We start from the raw sequence: 21,945 nt of genomic DNA on the forward strand, positions 1-21,945 counted from the left end.
AAAGTTTGTTCAAAGTACATTTTAAGCTGTATAAGTTTTTGTTAGTTATTAAATTATATTTCATCATCTAGCTGGTGGCTTTTCGTTCACATTTGTTCATTAGTTTGGTCGTTGTTTATCATGTCTACAGTTTGCTTAGACGAAGCAGCCGTACAGCTAGATGACTCCATTGAAGGTACCGAAGGGTCGATTGGGAATTTAACAGCTTTGATTCTTAAATTAATGCAACGCGTGGACATCTTGTATGAGAAAGTTAATAAAGATGATGATAGTCGTATGAATAGGCGTGGAAAAGAAGCACCAACGCAACCTTCACAGACTAGTTTTGATTTTAACATCACCCCAGTTTGTTTTAATAACCAGAAGGGTGGTAAGGAAGCCACTGGTTTGGACAATGGAGAAAAAGAGAAAGATATTTTTGTTAATCAAGGAATGCAGTCGAGTAACTTTGGGCAAGGTAGTGGATTCTGTGCGCAAAAATCGTTTGAGCACAGAGATGGACTGAGAAAAACTGTTCTAATGCTAAATGTGTGGTTGGGATCATCGTTTGGTTTTTCTGGACAACCTAATGGAGGTAATAATGATAATAACGATATTGATCATAAATTAAATGACTTTGATATTAAACTAATGAAATGTAGGAAGCTGCAACTTGAAAGTGCATATCTGAAAGTGTATCAGACTGAATATTATTCCTAAAGGGTTGCGCTTATGGCAGTACCCTATGGGATTGGTTTATAATTCACCTATGCATATGGAACTGTTGCAGTTGTTTGATCGATGTGGTAAAGATCTTCTCAACATACTAATTAAATATAATCAGATAGAAATAGATAAATTGATATCTGAACTTGATGAACTTGATAAAATAATTAGAGCAGATGTTTCTTTTGACACAGTTCAATATGACATAATCAGAATATATAATAGTATTGATCAATACATTATCAAATTAAAGAATGCTAAAACAGAAAAAATTGAAAGAGACATTAAACAATATGCAAATGGGATAGCATATCCCAGACCTCCAGGTGGATTCAATAAGAAAACCAAATTTCATTCTTTAAATCAAGCCTACAGATCTGACCCTGCAGGAGAAGGCCAATACAATGGGAATTTACAAAATGATTCGGTATAAAATGATGAGTATCCCGAACTAAGACGCTCTGAAAGGCTTAAAAATAAAATTCCTTATGGTAATCAACAACTGGCGGGGTTTCAAGGTGCCAGGCCGAAAGACAAAAAAGGGAGAACATAAGAATGCATAATGGTTCCGACATTGAAGAGAATGGACATGAAATAACTATGCAACAATTTAGTAAGAGTTTACATAACAAGTTACGACAAGTCATTGTGAACAATTCTGGTGACTTTAAAGTTTATAATTTCACTCAAATTGATTTTAATCAGGAAGTTGCGAATTTGTTGTCAAAAGGTTTTTCATTTGTTCCTTCTCATACATTTGATGTTACTTCAACTATTATTGATATGAAATTGTTTTTAAGGAAGATTAACTTTTCATTATTGTTTCAGGATTCGATATATAATGGATCACATAAATTTAATATATCAAGTATATATAATCCCCCCTTGCATCCTAAACTTTTAATGTATGAAAAGATGTGTGAAAGTCAGTTAAGGAATTTAGATAGAATTAATAATAAGATAGATTATCCCTCAAATTTAAATAAAGATGAATTGGAAATGTTAAAATGTTTACAGAAAGGGAATATAAGAGTTATGAAACCAGATAAAGGGGGAGGAGCAGTGATCATGGATGTAGATTTTTATAATAACAAAATGGAGTTGATCTTAAATACGGATACTTATGAAAAGGTATCCTTAAATGAGTTGAATTGTGCTTATAGGAAGATTTTTTTTACAGATTAATGACATGTTTTTAGATAAACGAATAGACATTAATTTATTTAACTATTTAAATATTTTAACACCCAGGATTCCTGTGTTTTTCGGTAATCCGAAAATGCACAAAAATATAGAAGATCCCCCCATGCGGCCTTTGGTGGATGGGAGAGATTCTATTACGTCAGCATGTGCTAAGTATGTTGATTATGAACTAAAAAAAGTTATGATGAAAGAAGAATATATTTGCAAGGACTCTTGGACATTCTTAAAGCACATGAATCAAATATTGTTTGATGCCAAAGATGTTTTGGTAACAATAGACGTATGTGATTTATATACAGTTATTCCCTACGACATTGGGCTTCAATGGATTAGTGAAGTTTTATTTAAGTCTTCTGTTCAACAAGACTTAAATAATCTTATAATTGAATTAATTGAACTAGTATTAAATAATAATTATTTAAAATTTAATGATCAGTACTATATTCAAAAGAAAGGTGTTGCCATGGGATCATCATGTGGGGGAACTTATGCAAACTTAGTTATGATGTCTTGGGAACAGACATTCGTATTTAATAGCAAATACAATAGGTATATTAAATCATATCATCGTTTTCAGGATGATATTTGTTTAGTCTGGAGAGAGAATATAGATATTTTAAATGAATTTTTAAATTATATTAATGAAACCACAAACTTTTTTAAATTTACGTGGAATATTAATTTGGATAAAATTAACTATTTAGATATTCATTTGATGCAAGATTATGAAGCAAAAGCGTATATTTCCTTGATTTATAGGAAAAAAACATATTCCAATGGCTTCCTTCATTATACTAGTGCACAAATTAACAACAACAACTTCTCTATTTTCTGAGCTGCCAGAATGGTACGGGGAGGCAGGAGCGTAGATGAGTCTGCTTCCTGCCTGGACATGTGTATGTTTGTGAGTGTTGAGGGTTAGAATGCAAACAGTGGAGGTGAGCTTGTGACTTAATAGAACTAATGCACAAGAAATGGTTTGCAGAACAGTATACCCAACAGAAATGGCAAATACCAAGAAAGTGAATATGGTTGACGAGGAAATGTATTCCAAACTGAAATAGTGGCAAAGGAGTGGTCTTAATCTGCAGAGGCTCAGGTTGTGGAAAGAGAGCATACCCCCTTGAATGGTTTAAGGTTTAGTATTCTCAGTGCATAAAACCAAGCATTGCACAATAATAATAAACAAATACATATAAAATACAGAGGAAATAACAATCCTAAAATTATAAGTGAACAATGACAATGATAGGAGGTGCTTAGAATAAATATATGGTTTACTATCAAAACAATGAAACCACTTGCGACAAATATTCGCATCCCCTATAAGGAACCACGAATGCTGTCATGCCGACTGCTAAGAGTGTCGATTTATTCAGAAGGGAAAAAAACAACATTCGACACATAATGCACCACTCATCATCTGAAATAAATACTGGAAAAAACACATACACAAGTCTACTGTTTTGCACCCCCCGCACCCCATGCTAATTATATATTCTGACTCCGAGATCACACTACAGCAAGGAAAAGGGTAATTTTCCCAATCCGCACTATAGTGTGATCCAATTAAAAACACCAATGCTCAAAACTGCCATCACAAACTATGTGCCGACATTTCCGAGTCGACGGGATTTGCTGCCACAGTTTTGCCTTTTTGCACCCTTACCTTTGACCTTCTGACACACGGTAAGGTGTGCTTCACTACTTTGACAGTAAACCTAAATAAATAAATGATATGTTGTATAAATAATTGGCCTAATATGTATACACATGTAAAATGAGGAAGTGCAGCTAAAATGTTTTCAAAAACATACTTGAGTTAAAGCAAATTGATGTCGGCAAGAGGTGTCTTATTGGGGAAACTACCAGCATCCTTTGCTCAGAAGAGCACAGGTGATGTATCTGGACATTACGGCACCAGTAGCACCTTGGTATAGAAAGGGCTCTGATGATGAGCTTAAATTACGATATGTCAAAATCAAAATATCAAAGGTGAAGCTTACTATAAAAAGGAGCAAGTACTGCTCACAGAAAAACAGAGTATTATGTTCACAGTAGGAAGAATCTTTCAGTACCCTGGGCACAGAATTCTGTATCCAGTGCAAATGGTCTGGATCAAAGCCTGAGAGAGACTGACAGAGAACAGTACAGCAGTCTAGGCAGGAAGAGACCAGAACCCGAATAATGGCAGTAAGATCTCCGTGATGAATAAGGTGTTTTGTCTAGAAAGCATTACTGAAGTGAAAGTACTATAATTTCCTTACTGCTGACACTTGGCCCCAAAATGTTAGCTTTTTATCAAGAACAATGCAGAGATCTTATTCCTAGGCACAAATTTAAAGTAGGCACCACAGGTGTGGAACCTGTGAGAGCCTTGCTTCATCTTTGCATTCACTTTTTGTTGGGTATGAGCCATCCGTTAAGGATGAAGCTGACAAAATTGTCAAAGTTTATAAAATCTGACATTTTGTCATGAGAGAAGATGCACTACAGCTGAATGTCAGAAGCATGACAGTAGTATTTTATACCCTCCTAGTAATAATCTCCCAAAGTGGTGGCATGTACACAAGGAACAGTAATGAAGCCATTAATGAATGATGCAGAATCCCATATTATATTGGAAACCTGAGACTAGCAAAAGTTTCAGAGTTAACACACTGCTCAGTAAAAAAATTACAAGAAAATTCTATCCAAGCTACAGTTTTCACTGTGTGATTACTTAAAACCTCTTGTTAACGAGAATAATGAGATATATGCAAATGACCCCTTAAGGACATTGGGTTTTTCAGCCATATGGCAGTTCTGAATGCCCATGATGTTTTTTTTCTCTTTGTCAATGAATTTTCTTTTTAAGTCATCTTAATGGACAAATTCAGGCCAATAAAGCCAAACCGCACTAGCTGTGAACACACTGGGAACATCCTCAAAAGGTAAGAGACAAACCAGTCAAGGACAGCTGAGGTAAGGGCCAGCTATGTGGTGCAGAGAAACAAATCCTGAGTACAACCCAGCTTTAATCAGAGAGCATAAGGAACCATCAGGGAGGACTGAAGTGACTGGGCAATGACAGCTCCGTCATCATGTGGGGAAGGATGATAACTTTGGCAGGGACCTTTAGGTACCAAAAAGCTACAAAGATTAGGGATGTGGACTTATTGCTCCCCAAATTGTTTGCAGTAATCATCAGTGTCATGCAGGTAGATGTATGTAGGGTAAGGGAACTCTACATCCTCGTGGTGATATGCGTGCCTATGTCCGCCACCAAGAGAATGATGCTCCAACTATCAAGAAGTCCCTTCACTTATAATTGTCAGGCCTGGGACAATTAACATCTATTGCTAAATGTAGAATACCCCAAATAGGGAGAGTGAAACCAGACCCTCTGGTCATTGAAACAAGGACTACACCTGGTGAGGCAGGGGATCACAGAACAGAGAAAAGAGGTACAGTGGTTGCCTGGGTGTTGCCTCTCCAGGGCTAGATGTTTGTCCATCTGACCAGAGACTGAGTAACTGATAAGGCAGATGTCTTCTGGAAAAATTACCCCCTCCCCCCCCCAGAGGATGATGTGTATTACCATTCAGATAGGCTAGAAGAGAGAAACATATGGGAAACTTTGTATAGAGGCTTGATGAACAGCAGGCAAACTGGGTAAAAAGCACATAGAGTAAACAAAAAGGAACAGTTAATGTGATTGAACAGTAGGTATGTGAATGGTCTAACAAAATCACATGGTTTACTGGGTCAGGTGATACTGAGAGTGAAAGGAGGACCATCATGGTAATGTCCCAATATATCCTTGTTTGACCCCTCTCCAGGCTAAGAAACTGCCATGGTATTGTAAGGCTAGGCTTCTTAAGATCTTCACAAATCAATAGCCTAGCAAGTATCTTTGAACCTGTGGAGTATAACCAGTGATCACGTTTCACCAGAAGGTCATTAATAGCCCTAAATAAGGCAGTCTTGGTGCATTATGTGGTTTTAAGACTGGATTGTTAAGGACTGAACAGGCCATTGGAGATTACATAGGAACAAAAGTGTACAGAAATCACTTTCACAGTAACCTTGAGATGTGGCTAAATGATGATTAGCTATATCATTAAGATCTGAAGAGAGAGGTTCATGGGGCTTACAAGACAATGCACAAAGGCCATGGTCATACAGTCTAGCTTGCAAGACATCAGTCTAGGAGGAAACATGAAGATGGGCAAACCAATCAAGGTACCCTGGATATAAACCAGTACAAGTGAGTTTGGGATGACATTTGCACAAACCTATGTTGGGAGCTTTTTTAGTGAAGTTAACAGGTCATATGTAACATTTTTCCAAACTCTGAGCCAATCCAATACTAAATGACCAAACTGTGTGGAACTTTTAAGATGAAGCAGATCAGAACATGATCAGACCACAGAACCAGTTCCATCTCCAAGTTGAACAGAACACCAGATCCGGAACATGGCCTCTGATATGTAGAGAAGAGGAAACTTCCTGAGCAAAGTTACATCCATTTTTAAGGTGGAAGGGACTCTTAGGTGAGTCTGAAGAACTGTCATTAATTCAGTGTTAAAATCATCTAGTATTAATCACTGTGATTTATTCTGGGTTGACTGAGATGAATAAATATTTGCAAACAATTGCAGAGATGTTCTTGCACACCCAGAAGGATAGTATAGAAGGAGATATCCAGTTTACTCTTGCCATGAGGATATAGTCAAAGGATGGTGGACTTGTTAGTAGTCTGATTAGCCTCAACACTAATCTAATACAGAATGTTTCTAACCTGCCACTATTATCCTTGTAGCACTGAAAGAAGTGAAAGAATAACAGTAGACAGCAAAGGACTATAGTTGTCATTTAACCATGATAAAAGCCAAGCTGGCATCATGCAACACCTTCAAACAATCTTGGGTTTGCTGCAATCCATATGGCAGCTATTGGTTGCCATAATCAAGATAACCTCTTCCATTAAACCAGCTAAGCAAAGACTAGGCCTTTATAACCATTACCTATTGACGTTCTGTGATGCTTAGATGGTAAGATTGTTACCAAATGTTGATTTAAGTATAGCAAAAGAATGGAGAGCAATAAGACAGATGTTGTTATAAATCTTAATCATCCAGGAGAGTAACAAAGTCCTCCTTGCAAGTATTGGGGGATAAAATGTGAGCTGCTCTAGAATAAAGCCCTAAGTCATAGATAGCATGAGGTTGAGTACCAGCTCAGATGCCTGTAGGAGCTAGCAGGGGGCAGGATGGGAGTGAGCAGCCACTGCTGTCTCACCCATCCTGGGTGGAGGGAGGTTACTCTGGCTCATCACATGGGTGACACCTAGGCAGGAGTACTAAGTATCTACCCCATGAAACTTCCAGTCTATCAAGCTAATGCTGCCATGTGAGAGTAGTACTGTAAGCAGAGGTTTATTCATTGCGTAGAGTCAATTCCCCCTCGGAAGGCAGCTGCAACTGCAACAGGAAAGATGCTCCATCTGGAGAGAAGGTAGGCCGCCTTATGTAACCAGCAAGCTTGGCCCATCCCCTCACCACTCAACTGTTGTCATGAGTGGATAAGCTGATGGGGGAGTCCTACACCAGAACAAATGGGCCATAAAGTTTTTGTCAATCCCTGTAATTCCTGACTCCTGTAACAGCAGAATGAATGGACTAGGTGTGTGTGGGTAGAGGAGGTATTGTGCTCACCCCTATGGTGAGGGGGGGGGTGCAAAAAAGAAGCCTAAAATGAAAGAAGATGGCAACAACATCAAGCAGCCATCTTTAAATTATGGTGCGTTAGAAATTAGTCACAAAGATCAGAGTCAGTACACCCAGAAGAAAAGAAATGAGAAAGAAAAGCCTGTCTATGACTAACACTAAAATCATTTTAACTTTTAAGCCCCAGATAACAAATGTATGTGACTGAAACCACTAGTTAAAATCAAATAGGAGAAAAAGTAAAATGCTGATCAACTGCTTGGTAGGCTTGAAATAAAACCACATATGAAATCATCAGAAAGCCCCTGACCATTATCAGATGCGGGGACAAATGTCTAGTAGAAATTAATATTAAATGGCAGATAGTTAAAAGAACTAGCAGTTAGTGCAGAAGGTTAAAGCTCCGAGATATTAATGAGCTTTAATAAGTTATAAATAATGAGTTAATAATCTTGTACATAAAGGTATAGGATTTGATTCCTTCTAGTCCTGTTTGCCTATTCTGTGACTCTAAGCAAGTTACTTAACCAAACAGTGCTCCGGGTCAACCGGATCAACCCTGAAACAAGATACTTGTGTACAGTGGGCTTACCTGTTAAAAATGAATAAATCAATTAGAAATAAAAAAAGAGCCAAAACACGATCAGAAAAGGACAAGTATTGAAGTAAAAAATACTAGTAAAAAATCCTACTGAAAGAATAAAATGTGTACATCAGTAAGAAAAACAGAATGAATTATATGGTTAAAATGGTAGTGAGTTGTGTAAGAAAAATAACTGTAGTTTGTAGAAATATATGGAGCTGTAATCTACAGAGAATCCTACAGTCAATCAAGCAGTGTTTTTATGACACTGGAATCGTATGTTTTTCCCAGTGCTTCCTGTCCTTTTTGAAACCTGTCTGTTAAATGGCGTAAAACTACAGAACACTGGGAGTAACACTTTACCCTTACCCCCAGTATTCTGCAACATTTGAATTGGTATATTTATGTATGTGGGAGTGTAAGGGATACAGGGTATTGCCCTTTCTCTGCAAATTTTACTTATTTTTGGTGATGATGATATGAGGAGTTTGCTGTATTTTTAGCCGAAGTAATTCTGATTAAATGCTTTTTCATTGTTTAGTCATAGTTTGTGTTGATCATGCCATTTTGTCGAAGTCTGCTCGTGCAATTTTTGTATAAACCGAACTTGTGTTCAACAGCAGCATTAACTTCTGGCTTTTGTTATAGAGATACCATCACACCGAGGCTTCACATGGAGCAGTAACAGAGGCTGAATGTGGCACAGAACTCTACCAGCTTCCTCCCAGACAAGGTAAGCTTGGTTAAAGTCTCGCTTAAGTATCTCTTTTCTTACATTTGATGCTGATCATGTTCTCCCAGCAGTCTAAAATATCTGCTCTCAGTAAAAGTGAGTTACTTAAGTGTAATGGTTATTTACAGATCAGTATTGCACTAGAATCACTCAACTGCAGTGAGAATAACTCTTAGAATCTGATCCATTGCTGGCACTGAGTGGCTAGCATGAAATCTACTGGTAAGTCTTGGCTGTGAAAACCCTCCCTCTCTCTCACTCATTCTCTCTCTCTCGCTCATTCCCACTCTCTGTCTGTCTGTCTCTCTCTCTCTCTCTCTCTCTCTCTCTCAATGTCTGTTTCACTTTCTCACTCTCTCTCTCTCTCTCTCTCATGAGTTGCAGTCATCTCCTACAGTACATGGCAAAGGGAAGAAATGGAAGTATGTTGCCAGGTTTTTTTTCTGCCAGGTTTTTTTTTTCTGTTACCAAAGTTATAGGACTGACTGCGGTGGTGGTGCTGCGGTAGCGTTGTTGCCTCACAGTTAGATGTTGCCCGTTCGATTCTCAGTTAGAGCGTCTTCTGTGTGGCTACATGCGTGTATGGGCGTTCCTTCGTTGAAGGTTGTGCGTTAGGTCCGGCAAGCCAGTACGTAAAAATCTACTGCCAATCATTAGCGGACCGGAGTTCCGCTGTGGCGACCCCTAACCGGGAAAAGCTGAAAGACACAAACAAACCAAAGTTATAGGACTGGTATAGTTAGCATTCATACTTTATTCAAGTATGTCTTTGTGTTTTCTTCTCTATCACCTGTATAGCAAATTGTAAAAATAAATGGAAAAGCATCTCATGAAGTAATCCACTGTTGTCTTCTTGTAGGTACTTTTTGGGCAGACAGCTAACCAGAGTAGAGTATACACATTCTCAAAAATCATGTAATAAAAATGCAAAGTAATCCTTTGAGCTTTAAATTGTCCAGTTTATTCAAAGTAATATGTACTTTCATCTGTTAGACTTCATCAGATACGATGTTTTTATTCAGTAAGTAACATTATAACAGAAAGAAACATTGCATCTCATGAAATCTGACAGACAAGAATTCTTATTACTTTGAACAAACCAGACAATTTAAAGATCAAAGAGGGATTTGTTTGTTTTTTTATTACTTGATTTTTGATGTGTACATTCTACTCTATTTACCTGTCCGCCCATAAAATACCTACAGAAATACAATGGGGGATTACTTCAAACAAAAAGGCTTGTCCTTTTCATTTTACTTTTTGGTCACCAGATTTTGAGAGCCTATAAGGGGATCTGCTCCACAATAGCCATCCTACTGTACACCAAGTTGTCTGACTTCATCTCATGATATTAGTTAGATTTGAAAGATGGGATCCAGACTGGGAGTTGCAAGATTGGAGTGTAAATCTATCCACTCTTAACAGATAACAAATCTGCTTTTCCTGTAGGCACTGATGCATTTATTTGTCTCTGTACTAGTATGAATGCCAGCAGTTCAACTTTGGAGCTGAACAGGGCATGTGCTTTCACAAAACAAAAACTACAGGAAAAAAAAAAAAAAAAAGACTACAGTCTGCATATTTGCATATTTAATGCTTTAAGCATTAAGCTACTGGGGAAACTTTCTGCTAGTGTATACAAGAGAAAATGCAGAGAAAAGCCACCATTTCAGATGCCTGAAGTGGGACACATGGGGTGTGGACGAATAGATGGCATCACAATAGGTGTGACTAATACTACACTCCAGTATCTCAGGAGGAAGTAAGTGTGTTAACACCCTTTCCTCAGGAACTATTTTGTTAAATCCCCCAAAACAGACTTGTTTCCAGAAGAATACTTTTTGCAGGTTAGTTTCTGTGATGTATCAATGAATCCTGCTTAAACAAAATGACCCACAATCCACGGGGACCACAAACAAAAGGAGACTGCCAAACAGCTGCAAGAGAGAGGGGGGGGTACTCCCATTTTAGCTATGGAATTCTAAATTAGTTTCTCACTGTTATGCCCTGTGGTGATGTGCCTTGCATTTAGGAAAGCAACATGGGATGTTATGATACCAAGTGTCCCTTACCACCAGCCAAGTAAGGGACATCACGACAGACCACCTGGAAAATAATTAATTCATTCTATATTGCTTAGTCATGTTGTATAGCAAAGGCTAAACCACCATTAAGTTAGAGTTTATTCCCATTCCAGGGTGCTTGAAAGCAATGCCTACAGCTACAACACCCTCAAAACCAGGTTTGTAACTTACAGAATGGGGGTGCTATAAGATTAAAAGAAAATAAAGCTAGGAATAGAGACCCTTTTCATATTGCCTACTCTGAAGCAGCACAAACTGAATAATTAAAATACTTTTTTTTTTTTTTTTTGGAAAAAGCAGTAACTGAATACTTGCTTAGAAGTTGTTTTACTACAATTTTCTTGGGTGGTGAAAGCCAGGGAACCTTTTTGGCTAGGCTTATATAGGCCCCAGGGCCGATAGCCTAGTACCTACCTATGAAGAAAAAAGTACAAACAACTGTTGTCTAAAAAAGAGCTTCTTTACTGCTGTGACTGGATAGTTACTTGAAATTTTTATATAACTTGTGGTTGTGTGATTGTAATAAGTCTTTAATTAATGCCTGAGAATGCATATTGCTGAAGTAATAAGTCAGTGTAAGACTACAATAAGAAAATGATTTTCCAACTAGCAGTTGTTTAACTATGTTTCCTCCCAAGTAATGTAATTCTATTTTTTAAAATTCTATTTTGGAAGTTGTTAAAATGCTTTATCTGACAGTTGTGCACTGCATGATGGTGTAATATTGGATGCACAAAATTCTGTATACTACATGTAATTACGTACTGGCATGCTATGTGCACTGCTCACACACTGACACCCCACAATTTGTCTTTTTTGAGGAGGGGGTTATTACTCATATGTTAGTTTTGAAATGGTTCTTTGAATTCGCGCATCTAACTTGTACAACTGACCAAATCAAATAACCAGACAATGCTCCCAGCTTGCCATTGAAAAGAGGCACTTCTGCATAGTTGGCTTACCTGATTAAATAACTGAAAATTAGCACTCCTAGTAAAGGGCTTCTCCAAGTTCTTCTTCATATATGCAGAATTTAATGCTTTCTCTCCTGTGTTTTCTTTTAAATAATGGCTTAGGAAAATCATGTTCTTACAGTTCATATAGAACAGGATAAACGGTTTCAAAGGGTGTTCTTGAGTATTTATGATCCAACAGAGTCTGCTTTGTACATTTTCTCCTTTCCAGCAATAACCACATAAAGCAGTAAGTTGCAGAAAAATGACATTATCCTTATGTGCTCATAAACCTACTAAACTAGTTAAAAATCTTTACTGAGAATACCACACCTGCAGCACAGTATGAACCTTGAGACGTTTAGTGAATAAAAGTGTGATGCATTAGACAAGGTTAAAAGGCATCAGCATCAGACTGATGTAAGAATAACAGCTGCAGTATTTTCATGGGCTTCTTGTAGTTTGAAAAACTGTTTAAATAATAAACTTCACTGGGAAAAAAAATTTCTCGATGAGTTTATTTAAAGCATTCTTCACACTACAAAAAGTCAGTGAAAATACCACTGATCTTGTTCTTAGGGCAGCCTGATTTGTTTTATTTTCTAATCTATAGCTGCATGTAGCATCACTGCCTGTGGTGTAGAACGCAAACATGTAGCATCACGGCCTGTGGCACAGAACAGAAACATGTAGCATCACTGCCTGTGGCATGGAACACAAACGTGTAGCAACACTGTCTGTGGCACAGAACAGAAATGTGTAGTATCACAGTCTATGGCACAGAACAGAAACATGTAGCATCACGGCCTGTGGCACAGAACAGAAACATGTAGCATCACTGCCTGTGGCATGGAACACAATAGCAACACTGTCTGTGGCACAGAACAGAAACATTGTGTAGTATCACAGTCTATGGCACAGAACAGAAACATGTAGCATCACTGCCTGTGGCACAGAACAGAAACATGTAGTAACACTGCCAGTGGCATGGAACAGAAATGTATAGCATCACAGTCTGTGGCACGGAACAGAAATGTGTCTCAACACTGCCAGTGGCACAGAACAGAAACATGTAGCAACACTGCCAGTGGCACGCAACAGAAACCTGTAGCATCACAGTCTGTGCCACGGAACAGAAACATGTAGCATCACAGTCTGTGACACGGAACAGAAACATGCAACAACACTGCCTATGGCACAGAACAGAATCATGTAGCATCACAGCCTGTGGCATGGAACATAATCATGTAGCATCACTGCCTGTGGCACAGAACGCAAACATGTAGCATCACTGTCTGTGGCACGGAACACAAACATGTAGCAACACTTCCTGTGGCACAGAACAGAAATGTTTAGCATCACGGTCTATGGCACAGAACAGAAACGTGTAGCATCACTGCCTGTGGCACATAACAGAAACATGTAATAACACTGCCAGTGACATGGAACAGAAATGTATAGCATCACAGTCTGTGGCACGGAAGAGAAATGTGTAGTAACACTGCCGGTGGCATGGAACAGAAACATGTAGCAACACTCCCAGTGGCATGGAACAGAAACATATAGCATCACAGTCTGTGGCACGGAACAGAAATGTGTAGCATTGCTGCCTGGGGCAAGGAACAGAAACATGTAGCATCACAGTCTATTGCATGGAACAGAAACATGTAGCAACACAGCCTGTGGCATGGAACAGAATCATGTAGCATCACAGCCTGTAGCACAGAACAGAATCATGTATCATCACAGCCTGTGGCGTGGAATGCAAACATGTAGCATCACTGCCTGTGGCAAGGAACATAAATGTGTTGCAACACTGCCTGTGGCACAGAACAGAAACATGTAGCATCACAGTCTATGGCACAGAACAGAAACATGTAGTAACACTGCCAGTGGCATGGAACAGAAACGTATAGCGTCATAGTCTGTGGCACAGAACAGAAATGTGTAGTAACACTGCCAGTGGTATGGAACAGAAACATGTAGCAACACTGCCAGTGGCACAGAGCAGAAACATATAGCATCACAGTCTGTGGCATGGAGCATAAATGTGTAGCATCACTGCCTGTGGCACAGAACAGAAACATGTAGCATCACAGTCTGTGGCATGGAACAGAAACTTGTAACAACACTGCCTGTGGCATGGAACAGAAACATGTAGCATCACAGCCTGTGGCACAGAACAGAAACATGTAGCATCACAGCCTGTGGCACAGAACAGAATCATGTAGCATCACAGCCTGTGGCACAGAACAGAATCATGTAGCATCACAGCCTGTGGCACAGAACAGAATCATGTAGCATCACAGCCTGTGGCACGGAACAGAATCATGTAGCATCACAGCCTGTGGCACGGAACAGAATCATGTAGCATCACAGCCTGTGGCACGGAACAGAATCATGTAGCATCACAGCCTGTGGCACGGAACAGAATCATGTAGCATCACAGCCTGTGGCACAGAACAGAATCATGTAGCATCACTGCCTGTGGCACGGAACACAGACATGTAGCATCACTGCCTGTGGCACGGAACACAGACATGTAGCATCACTGCCTGTGGCATGGAACACAAACATGTAGCATCACTGCCTGTGGCACAGAAAGTACAGTTGTGTACACTTACCATAAATGTAGATGTTCAAGTGTATTCACTGTTGCAGTCATCACACTTGGGTTATCTGCCTGCAGGTAGCCCTCAGTTGGCCCAAATACCAGAGTCTTAGGTTTTCTGCATCGGATGCTGTCGCCTCTTCCATTACGCCAGGTTGTCATGGGTATAAAACATGCAGCCGATGCCATTACATCAGTTTTTCTTGACCCAGATGTCAGGAGCCCCCAAAATAGGAAGCAATTACATGGTGTGGAACACCTCCAGTAAAAAGTAAATACCATTGCCGTAAGATATGGCCAAAAAGAGGATAGTTAGAAAGAATAGAAAAGTCAGGGGGCTGGAGGGAGGGTAACCAGGACTGCAACAGTGAATACACTTGAACATCTGCATTTATGGCAAGTGTACAGAACTGTACTATGTTCTTTGTGTTTCACTGTTGCAGTCATCACACTTGGGTTGATTTCCAAAGCTGAGGAAGGATGGAGGCAGTCAAGAAGTATTGGGGCTGGCTATCAAGCCTTGTAAGACTGATATGGCAAATCCAGCTCTGGATATAGAAAAATATGTAAGTGATAATGCTAGGTAAAGGTGTGTACAGAACTCCAGATTGCAGCTTCCAGGATATGAAATTCTGTAGAGGTTGAGGTAGCCCTAGTGGAATGAGTTCTGATCCCCTGTGGGGTATGTTTTCCATGGTGCTTGTAGCAGAAATGGATAAAGTGTGCTATCCATTTGGAAATGGTTTGCTTTGAAATGGCTCTGCCCTCAGCTCCTGTTGCAAAGCTGACTACGAGCTGGTCAGATTTCTAAAAGGTTTAGTTCTGTTAAGGTAGAAAATGAGCTGTCTGTGCACGTCCAAGGAGTGTAGAATCCTTTCCCCTTTATTCTGGGGATTAGGAAAAAGGTTGGTAAATGGATGGATTGGTTTAAAGCCACACTGGATACCACCTTGAGCATAAATGATGGGTTAGTCCTGAGGGAAACCCTGCCCGCATGGAAAATAATGAAGGGTTCCACAGCCATTAGTGCCTGTAACTCAGACACTCTTCTTGATGCAGTGATGGCTAGAAGTAAGGCTGTTTTCCAAAGGTCCCAGGTAGGGGGAGCTCTCCTCAGGGCCTTTTGTTTGTTAGCCTGAAACTGTTTGATGAGAGAGTGAGAAAATAGAGGTGGCTCAGTACTGTAATGAGCTGAGATGGCAGAGGCATGAATTTTAATAGATGAAAAGGATAGGCCTTTGTGGAGTAGCTGTGTTAGGTAATCCAGGATTTGAGGTAAGGTGGACACAGTTGTGTCCCTTCCTTGAGACTGGCTCCAAGAACAATATCTTTTCCACTTTTCTGAATAGGATTTCCTAGTACTAGGCCTTCTGGCCTCAAGGATGATGTCCATCACCTATTTGCTGGGGGCTGCTGGTGGTGTAGTAAGGGAATAAGCCAGGCTGCAAGGTTCAGGGTTTGCAGCTGTGGATGCAAAATCTGTCCCTCCTGCTGGGACAGCAGGGAGGGGGGTCTGATGTAGGTGCCAGAGTGGCACTGCTGTCAGACTGCGTAGGAGTGGGTACCAGTGCTAGCGTGGCCAGTCTGGGGCAATAAGGATTGTCCTTGGCCTGTCCTGTTTGATCTTGAGTAGTACTTTTGAGAGGAGGGGCAGGGACGAAAGCCATAAATTGATAGGTTTTTCCATGCAAAGGATAGGGCGTCCACTTTCCATGCTTGGCTATGGGGATTTCTGGTGCAAAATTTGTTCAACTGATGGTTTAGGGGGAAGGCAAAGAGGTCCACCTCTGGAGTCCCCACACCTGTTGGTTAGAAGTTTGATTGAGTTGGGTTCCAGCTTCCACTCGTGTTGGTCCAGTAGATTTCTGCTTAAGTTGTCTGCCAGTGAATTTTGTTTACCTGGCAGGAATTGAGCGTGCAGATGCACTTGGTTGCTCAAGGCTGTGTTCCACAGGGCCATGGCTAACCTGCAGAGTGGTTAGGAATGAGTTCCCCCCTGCTTGTTTATGCACCACATAACTGTGGTGTTGTCTCTCTTTATCAGGAGTTTTCCTGGAAGAATAAGTTATTTCAAGGCTGTCAGTGCATTCTGTACAGCTAACATTTCTTTTTGATTGATATGCAGGGGAATTTGTCCTGGGCTCCATTTGCCTTGAATGCATTCGCCTGCCATGTGAGCCTCCCACACATAGTCTGATGCGTCTGTTGTCAGGGTTTGGACAGCGAGGGGTTGAGTGAAAGGGAGTCCCTTGTTGTGGTTGCATGCCTCTGCCCACCAAAGGAACTCTGCCCTTAGACAAGGAATGAAAGGAATCAGTGTTTCCAGGTCCTGAGAATGTTGACACCAGAGACTTTTTAAGTACCATTGAAGTTTCCTCATATGCAGTCTTGCATATTAAATTAGTAGAATGCATGAGGCCATGAACCCTAGGGCTTGCAGTATTTTTCTTGTAGATAGCTGGGTTTTGGTGGCCATGAGTTTGAAGTAGTTTGTCAAATAAACCTGCTTTTCTAGTGTTAGGAATCCCATCTGGGAAGTTGTGTTCAAGCTTGCTCCCAGGATTACAATCTTTTGGCTGGGTACCAGATGTGATTTCTTTTCAATGATGGTGTACCCCAGAGAAGTTAGAAGTCTCTTTACAAATGCCAGGTGCTGAAGTAGCAATTCCTGACTGTCCACCGGAATCAGGCAATCGTCCAAGTATGGGTAAATTTGAATATTTCTCTGCCTGCAGTATGCAATGGTGGGAGCCAGGCACTTTGTGAATACCCTGGGCGGAGTAGATAAGCCAAAGGGAGGTAGATATTTCCTGCAAGATTCCCTTATGGGGGATGTGCAGATAAGCTTCTTTTAAGACTAGGGTGACTAGCCAGGTGTCCTTGGCAAGCATTGGAAGAAGCTGTTGCAGAGTCAACATTTTGAATTTTGGGACCAGCAAGAATGTGTTGAGAATTGACAGATCTAGGATAGGGCGCCAAGAGCCCTCTTTTCTGGACACCAGGAACAGTCTGGAGTAGAAACCCTGTCCCCTTTGCTCTCTTGGCACAAGTTGAATAGCCCTGATACTGAGAAGAGAAAGTACTTGCTTTTGAGCCTTTGCCCACTGGTTTGGAGGAAGGTCTGGCAACCCTTTTGGGGTTGGCAGTGAGTGGAAGTAGAATCTGTATCCCTGGGATACAATGTTTAGGACCCATCCATCCTAGGTAATGGACATCCAGTTTTGTGCACGCAGGGCAAATTTTCCTCGTAGGGGTCCAAGTACTTGGGCTTTGCTGGGAAGTAAGATAGACAAGTCATTGTGAACTTTTTCATAAAGGGGGTGGCTTACCTCTCCCTGTTTTAGTGGAGGGAGCACTTCATTGTTTAGATCTCTGCATACCCTGAGACTGTAGTCTTTGTGGCCTGTTGTCCCTGGGTTTAGACTGAGAATGCCTGGGAGGGACTGGAAAGGACCAGTTTTTAGAATGCCAATGCCTACTGAATCTAGGTGGCTGCACCTGTAAAAAATCTTTAACAGTTTGCTTAGATTTGACTTTTTCCTCCATCTTTTTAAGAACTTCTGCTTTTGTGCTTTTCTGCTTCCTGGTTTAATGGGGCATCTAGTAATTTTGCTTTGACATGGTCTGGCAAGATTTGCTCCTTCAGCCAAGCATGCCTTCTCAGTACAGATTCAGTGACAGCAGCCCTGCAAGATGCTTTTAAGGCATTAAAACCACACTGTAAAGTATGTTTACTAACTTGGTTTGCAGAATGTGTTTACTGTTGTAAATCTTTATTTTCTGTACAATCTGGAAGCAACAACATTTTTTGTTTAATTAGTTCCATAATATGCTGCTGGTACATCAACATGTGAAACTGGCAATTCAAAGCCCTGATGACAAGAGTTGCAGAGGTATATACCGTCTTACCCCATGCTGTAGTAGCCTTAATGCCTTTAGGTCTCTGGGAAATGGTCTCTGGATCCGCAGTGGGATTCTTAAAGAGAAATTTGTAAGAGTCAGGTGCACTGTAGTACCTGTCAGGCTTTCTAGGAGCTGGTGGTAAAGTATCAGGAGTAAGACTGGATTCCATGAAGACATCATCTACAATGTCCAGGACAGGAGGTATAGCTAGAGGCCTATTCTGAGGAAAGTCTAAAAATTCTCCGAGTCTCCTTTTGGACTGAGGGTAGTATTGGCATTCCCAGTGGAAATGCTCTCTTAAAGTATGCAAGGTTTCACCAAAAGAAAAGTCCTCTGGAGTGGAGGCAGAGGGTATGGAATCCTCTGCACCTGAGTCCTCATAGGTAGATAAGGGTATGTCCTGGTAATCAGAGGGATCAGAGTCTTCAGACTCATGGTCAGTAGAATCAGAAGGAAAATCAATTATTTATCTTTTAGAGGGGGAAGGCTGGCTTCCCCTAATTAAAGTTATAAGTTCTTAAGCCATTCTAAGCATTTGTTTCTGTGGCAAGGGAGCTTGAGCATGTGCTTTAGTCATCAGTTTTCTAGGAGTAGTGCGAACTCTGGGCCTGAGAAACCTGGAATTTTTAGTCAAAAACAAAGCTGTTGGTTTAGTGCGAACATCGGAAGGTCGGAATACACCCTCAGAAGCTGGTGCCTGCACAGCGGCTCCGGACCCATCCAAGGTAGAGACATCCGCAGGTTCCATATTCAAAGAAGCATCTTGCAGCATACCGGACTCCGAATGGGTATCAGCAGAGGCCTGTGAATCTGTAGAAGCAAGTATCAGGGGCTGCGAAAGCACCTCACTGAGTACTGGTGGACTGACGACTAGCTTAACGGAAGCGTCGTCAGCAGTTTTGAACCTGTGCGGTCTGTCTCTGTCTTTATCCTTATGTTTTTTTTTTTTTTGGAAGATCGGTAGTCAGATGGCTTATTGAAGCCATTTTGGAATACGGAGAACAAGAGCAAAAGAATTTAGCGACAAATATAGCCCTACGAATAGTTCGGCTGTTAAACAAGGCACAAAACCTACAGTGAGGAACATCTTGGTCTGGGCCTAAACAGATGATGCAGTAAGAATGAAAATCACTGTGAGAAATTTGCTTTCCACAGGCAAGACATTGTTAACTTTTCTGACATCGGTTAGAGCAACAAAAAAGGATCCCCAATGGGGTACTTAGCTTTAGAAGACTTCAGATTTGAAACTCAAAAAAACTAAAATTTCAGGAAGCGGCCGACCGGCACTTGCGATCTACTTCAAGCTCCCACGCAGCAAGAAAAGCTGATGTAATGGCATCGGCTGCATGTTTTATACCCATGACGTCCTGACGTCATGGAAGAGGCGACAGCATCTGACGCAGAAATCCCAAGACTCTGGTATTCAGGCCTACTGAGGGCTACCTGCGGGCAGATAACCCAAGTGTGATGACTGAACAGTGAAACACGAAGAACATCAGAAAATGCATTAAAATCAGGGCATTTAATGTCAAGTTCATCATGTTTCCTATGAGATAAGGAATATAGAGCTTAAACCCATGACTGTCCTGCATAGGTCAAGATGGGTGTCAACCCCATGTACTTCTAGCCATCTGCTCTATTGTCATTCTACCGAGTACAGTTTTAGGTCACGTTAAAAACAGCCTGCATGTACTAGTCTGAGCCCTAGCTTTGTACTGTACATATTGTTACCATCTTCAGCAGTCCTTTTGAATTTTGGTTTTACTTCTAAATGCAGAGATAGGACAGAATAGTATAAAAAAGGCTGCACATCTGTGCATTGTGGAATGTTTATGTAGACTGCAGTGGGATCACCCCATCAGAATTACTGGCTATATATTTTTTTCTTTTGTAGGGAAAGGAGAAGAATGCAGAAGGGTAGTTTGTGGAACTAACTGCTACATACAAAGGCAGATGGGTTGAGCTGCAATTAGTAGGACAACTGTAACCTTTTCTCGGAGTAACCACACTGCACTTGTAGCTTCCTTCCTTATCTAGTAGGAAAGCTGTTAATAGATGTTCAGTAGTCCCCCACCCACCCATCCCCTTGGTGAGCTGTTTCTGTTTATTGATCTACATCCAACACACACTTTATGAGAGAAAATCCACCTAACTGCACTGCTGAACCAGCTGGGAATGTGGTTCTCTAGTACAGTTTTCTGTTAGATCTTTGGATGAATGGAGAATAAGAACCCAGACAGCACAAGCAATGAGATGAAAACTCCCCTCGAAAAGTACCTAGAACTGCATGAATCTGATCATTATAAATACCACCTAAACTCAACCCAGCAGTGCTACACTTTAAATGAAAATTGTTCTGACCTTGCATTCAGACTTTGAATGTTGTATTTGCCCTTGTATTTTAATGCTTAATTTAATAAAGTTTAGAAAATTAGTGATCCATTTTCTTTTATATGATGTACATAATCTTTTAAAGGGTCAAAGGAAATGCAAGGCAGCTGAGTCAGAAGGCCATTAACACAGTAATGCATTAGTCACATAACTTGTTTGTTATAAAATAGTTCTTAAAAACTTTACTTTTTCAAGCAATAACCTATTTTTTAACCAGCCTCCTGGTGCTGAAAGAGAGTGGTCATCTGAATGCCAGTGACATGGATTTAAGAATGAACTGGTTGCTTGGAATATTGGCTGCAGCAGTGTGGATCCGAATCTTGAATGGCATTTCTATACTATGGGAATTACTCAGGTGAGATTCTGGTTCCTGTGGAGAATAAAACTGTAGCACTATTGTCAAGAAGTAAGGGAAGTAAAGTAGTTGAGCGTATGTGTGCACATGAAAGGGTTATCCCACCATATGCTGCATTCTCAGAGGAATGGCTAAGGGAAACAATAGCTATCACCCACAGTATGATGGCTGCCAGTACCTAGTGTGATGTACCACCCCCTCAGCTGCCTGACCGGAATCTGTTGTGCAGACAGGTTAGTTCCTCTTGTACTGCAGGGACACACTTGAGAAGGGGGTCATACCAGGCTACAACAGACTGACTAAGTGGAAGAACAAATGGGGCACTAAAGGAGTGGAATAATAGCCAGATATCAGACAAATTGGTAGGAAAAATAAGCATTTAATTTCTTTTAAAGAACCCATTGCTGTTGGCTACAGCAGTAAGATTTAATCTGTCATGCTGGTAGCACAAGTTCTGGAATGTTTCCAGGTTATTCAAATGTACTTGTCTCATTTCTTGTTTTGTGTGGGAGGGCTTGATGTTCTTCGTGTTTCACTGTAGCAGTCATTACATTTGGGTAATCCTGCTGGCAGGTTGCCCTCAGCCGGCCTGAATTCCAAAGTCTTGGGTCCTGCGTCAGCTGCTGTCGTCCCTTCCCTGATGTCGGGTCATCAGGAGTATAAAAGAAGTAGCCGATGCCATTTTCTTCAGTCTTTCTTGCCACGCGGTGCCC

At 40.7% G+C, this 21,945-nt stretch overlaps 1 protein-coding gene across 1 annotated transcript in view; it reads left to right on the top strand.

Moving 5' to 3' along the window:
- The window catches only part of SLC39A5 (solute carrier family 39 member 5), a 411,070-nt gene that overhangs the window by 218,937 nt on the left and 170,188 nt on the right, over positions 1-21,945 (top strand). The window contains exon 7 of the mRNA XM_044083712.1: positions 8,851-8,935. Coding sequence (XP_043939647.1) covers positions 8,851-8,935 — 85 coding nt within the window. The remainder of the gene's footprint in view (positions 1-8,850; positions 8,936-21,945) is intronic.

This window comes from Protopterus annectens, chromosome 9.part0, assembly GCF_019279795.1.
Source record: "Protopterus annectens isolate FY-2018-M chromosome 9.part0, PAN1.0, whole genome shotgun sequence".
In the NCBI taxonomy this organism is placed as follows: Eukaryota; Metazoa; Chordata; order Ceratodontiformes; family Protopteridae; genus Protopterus; species Protopterus annectens.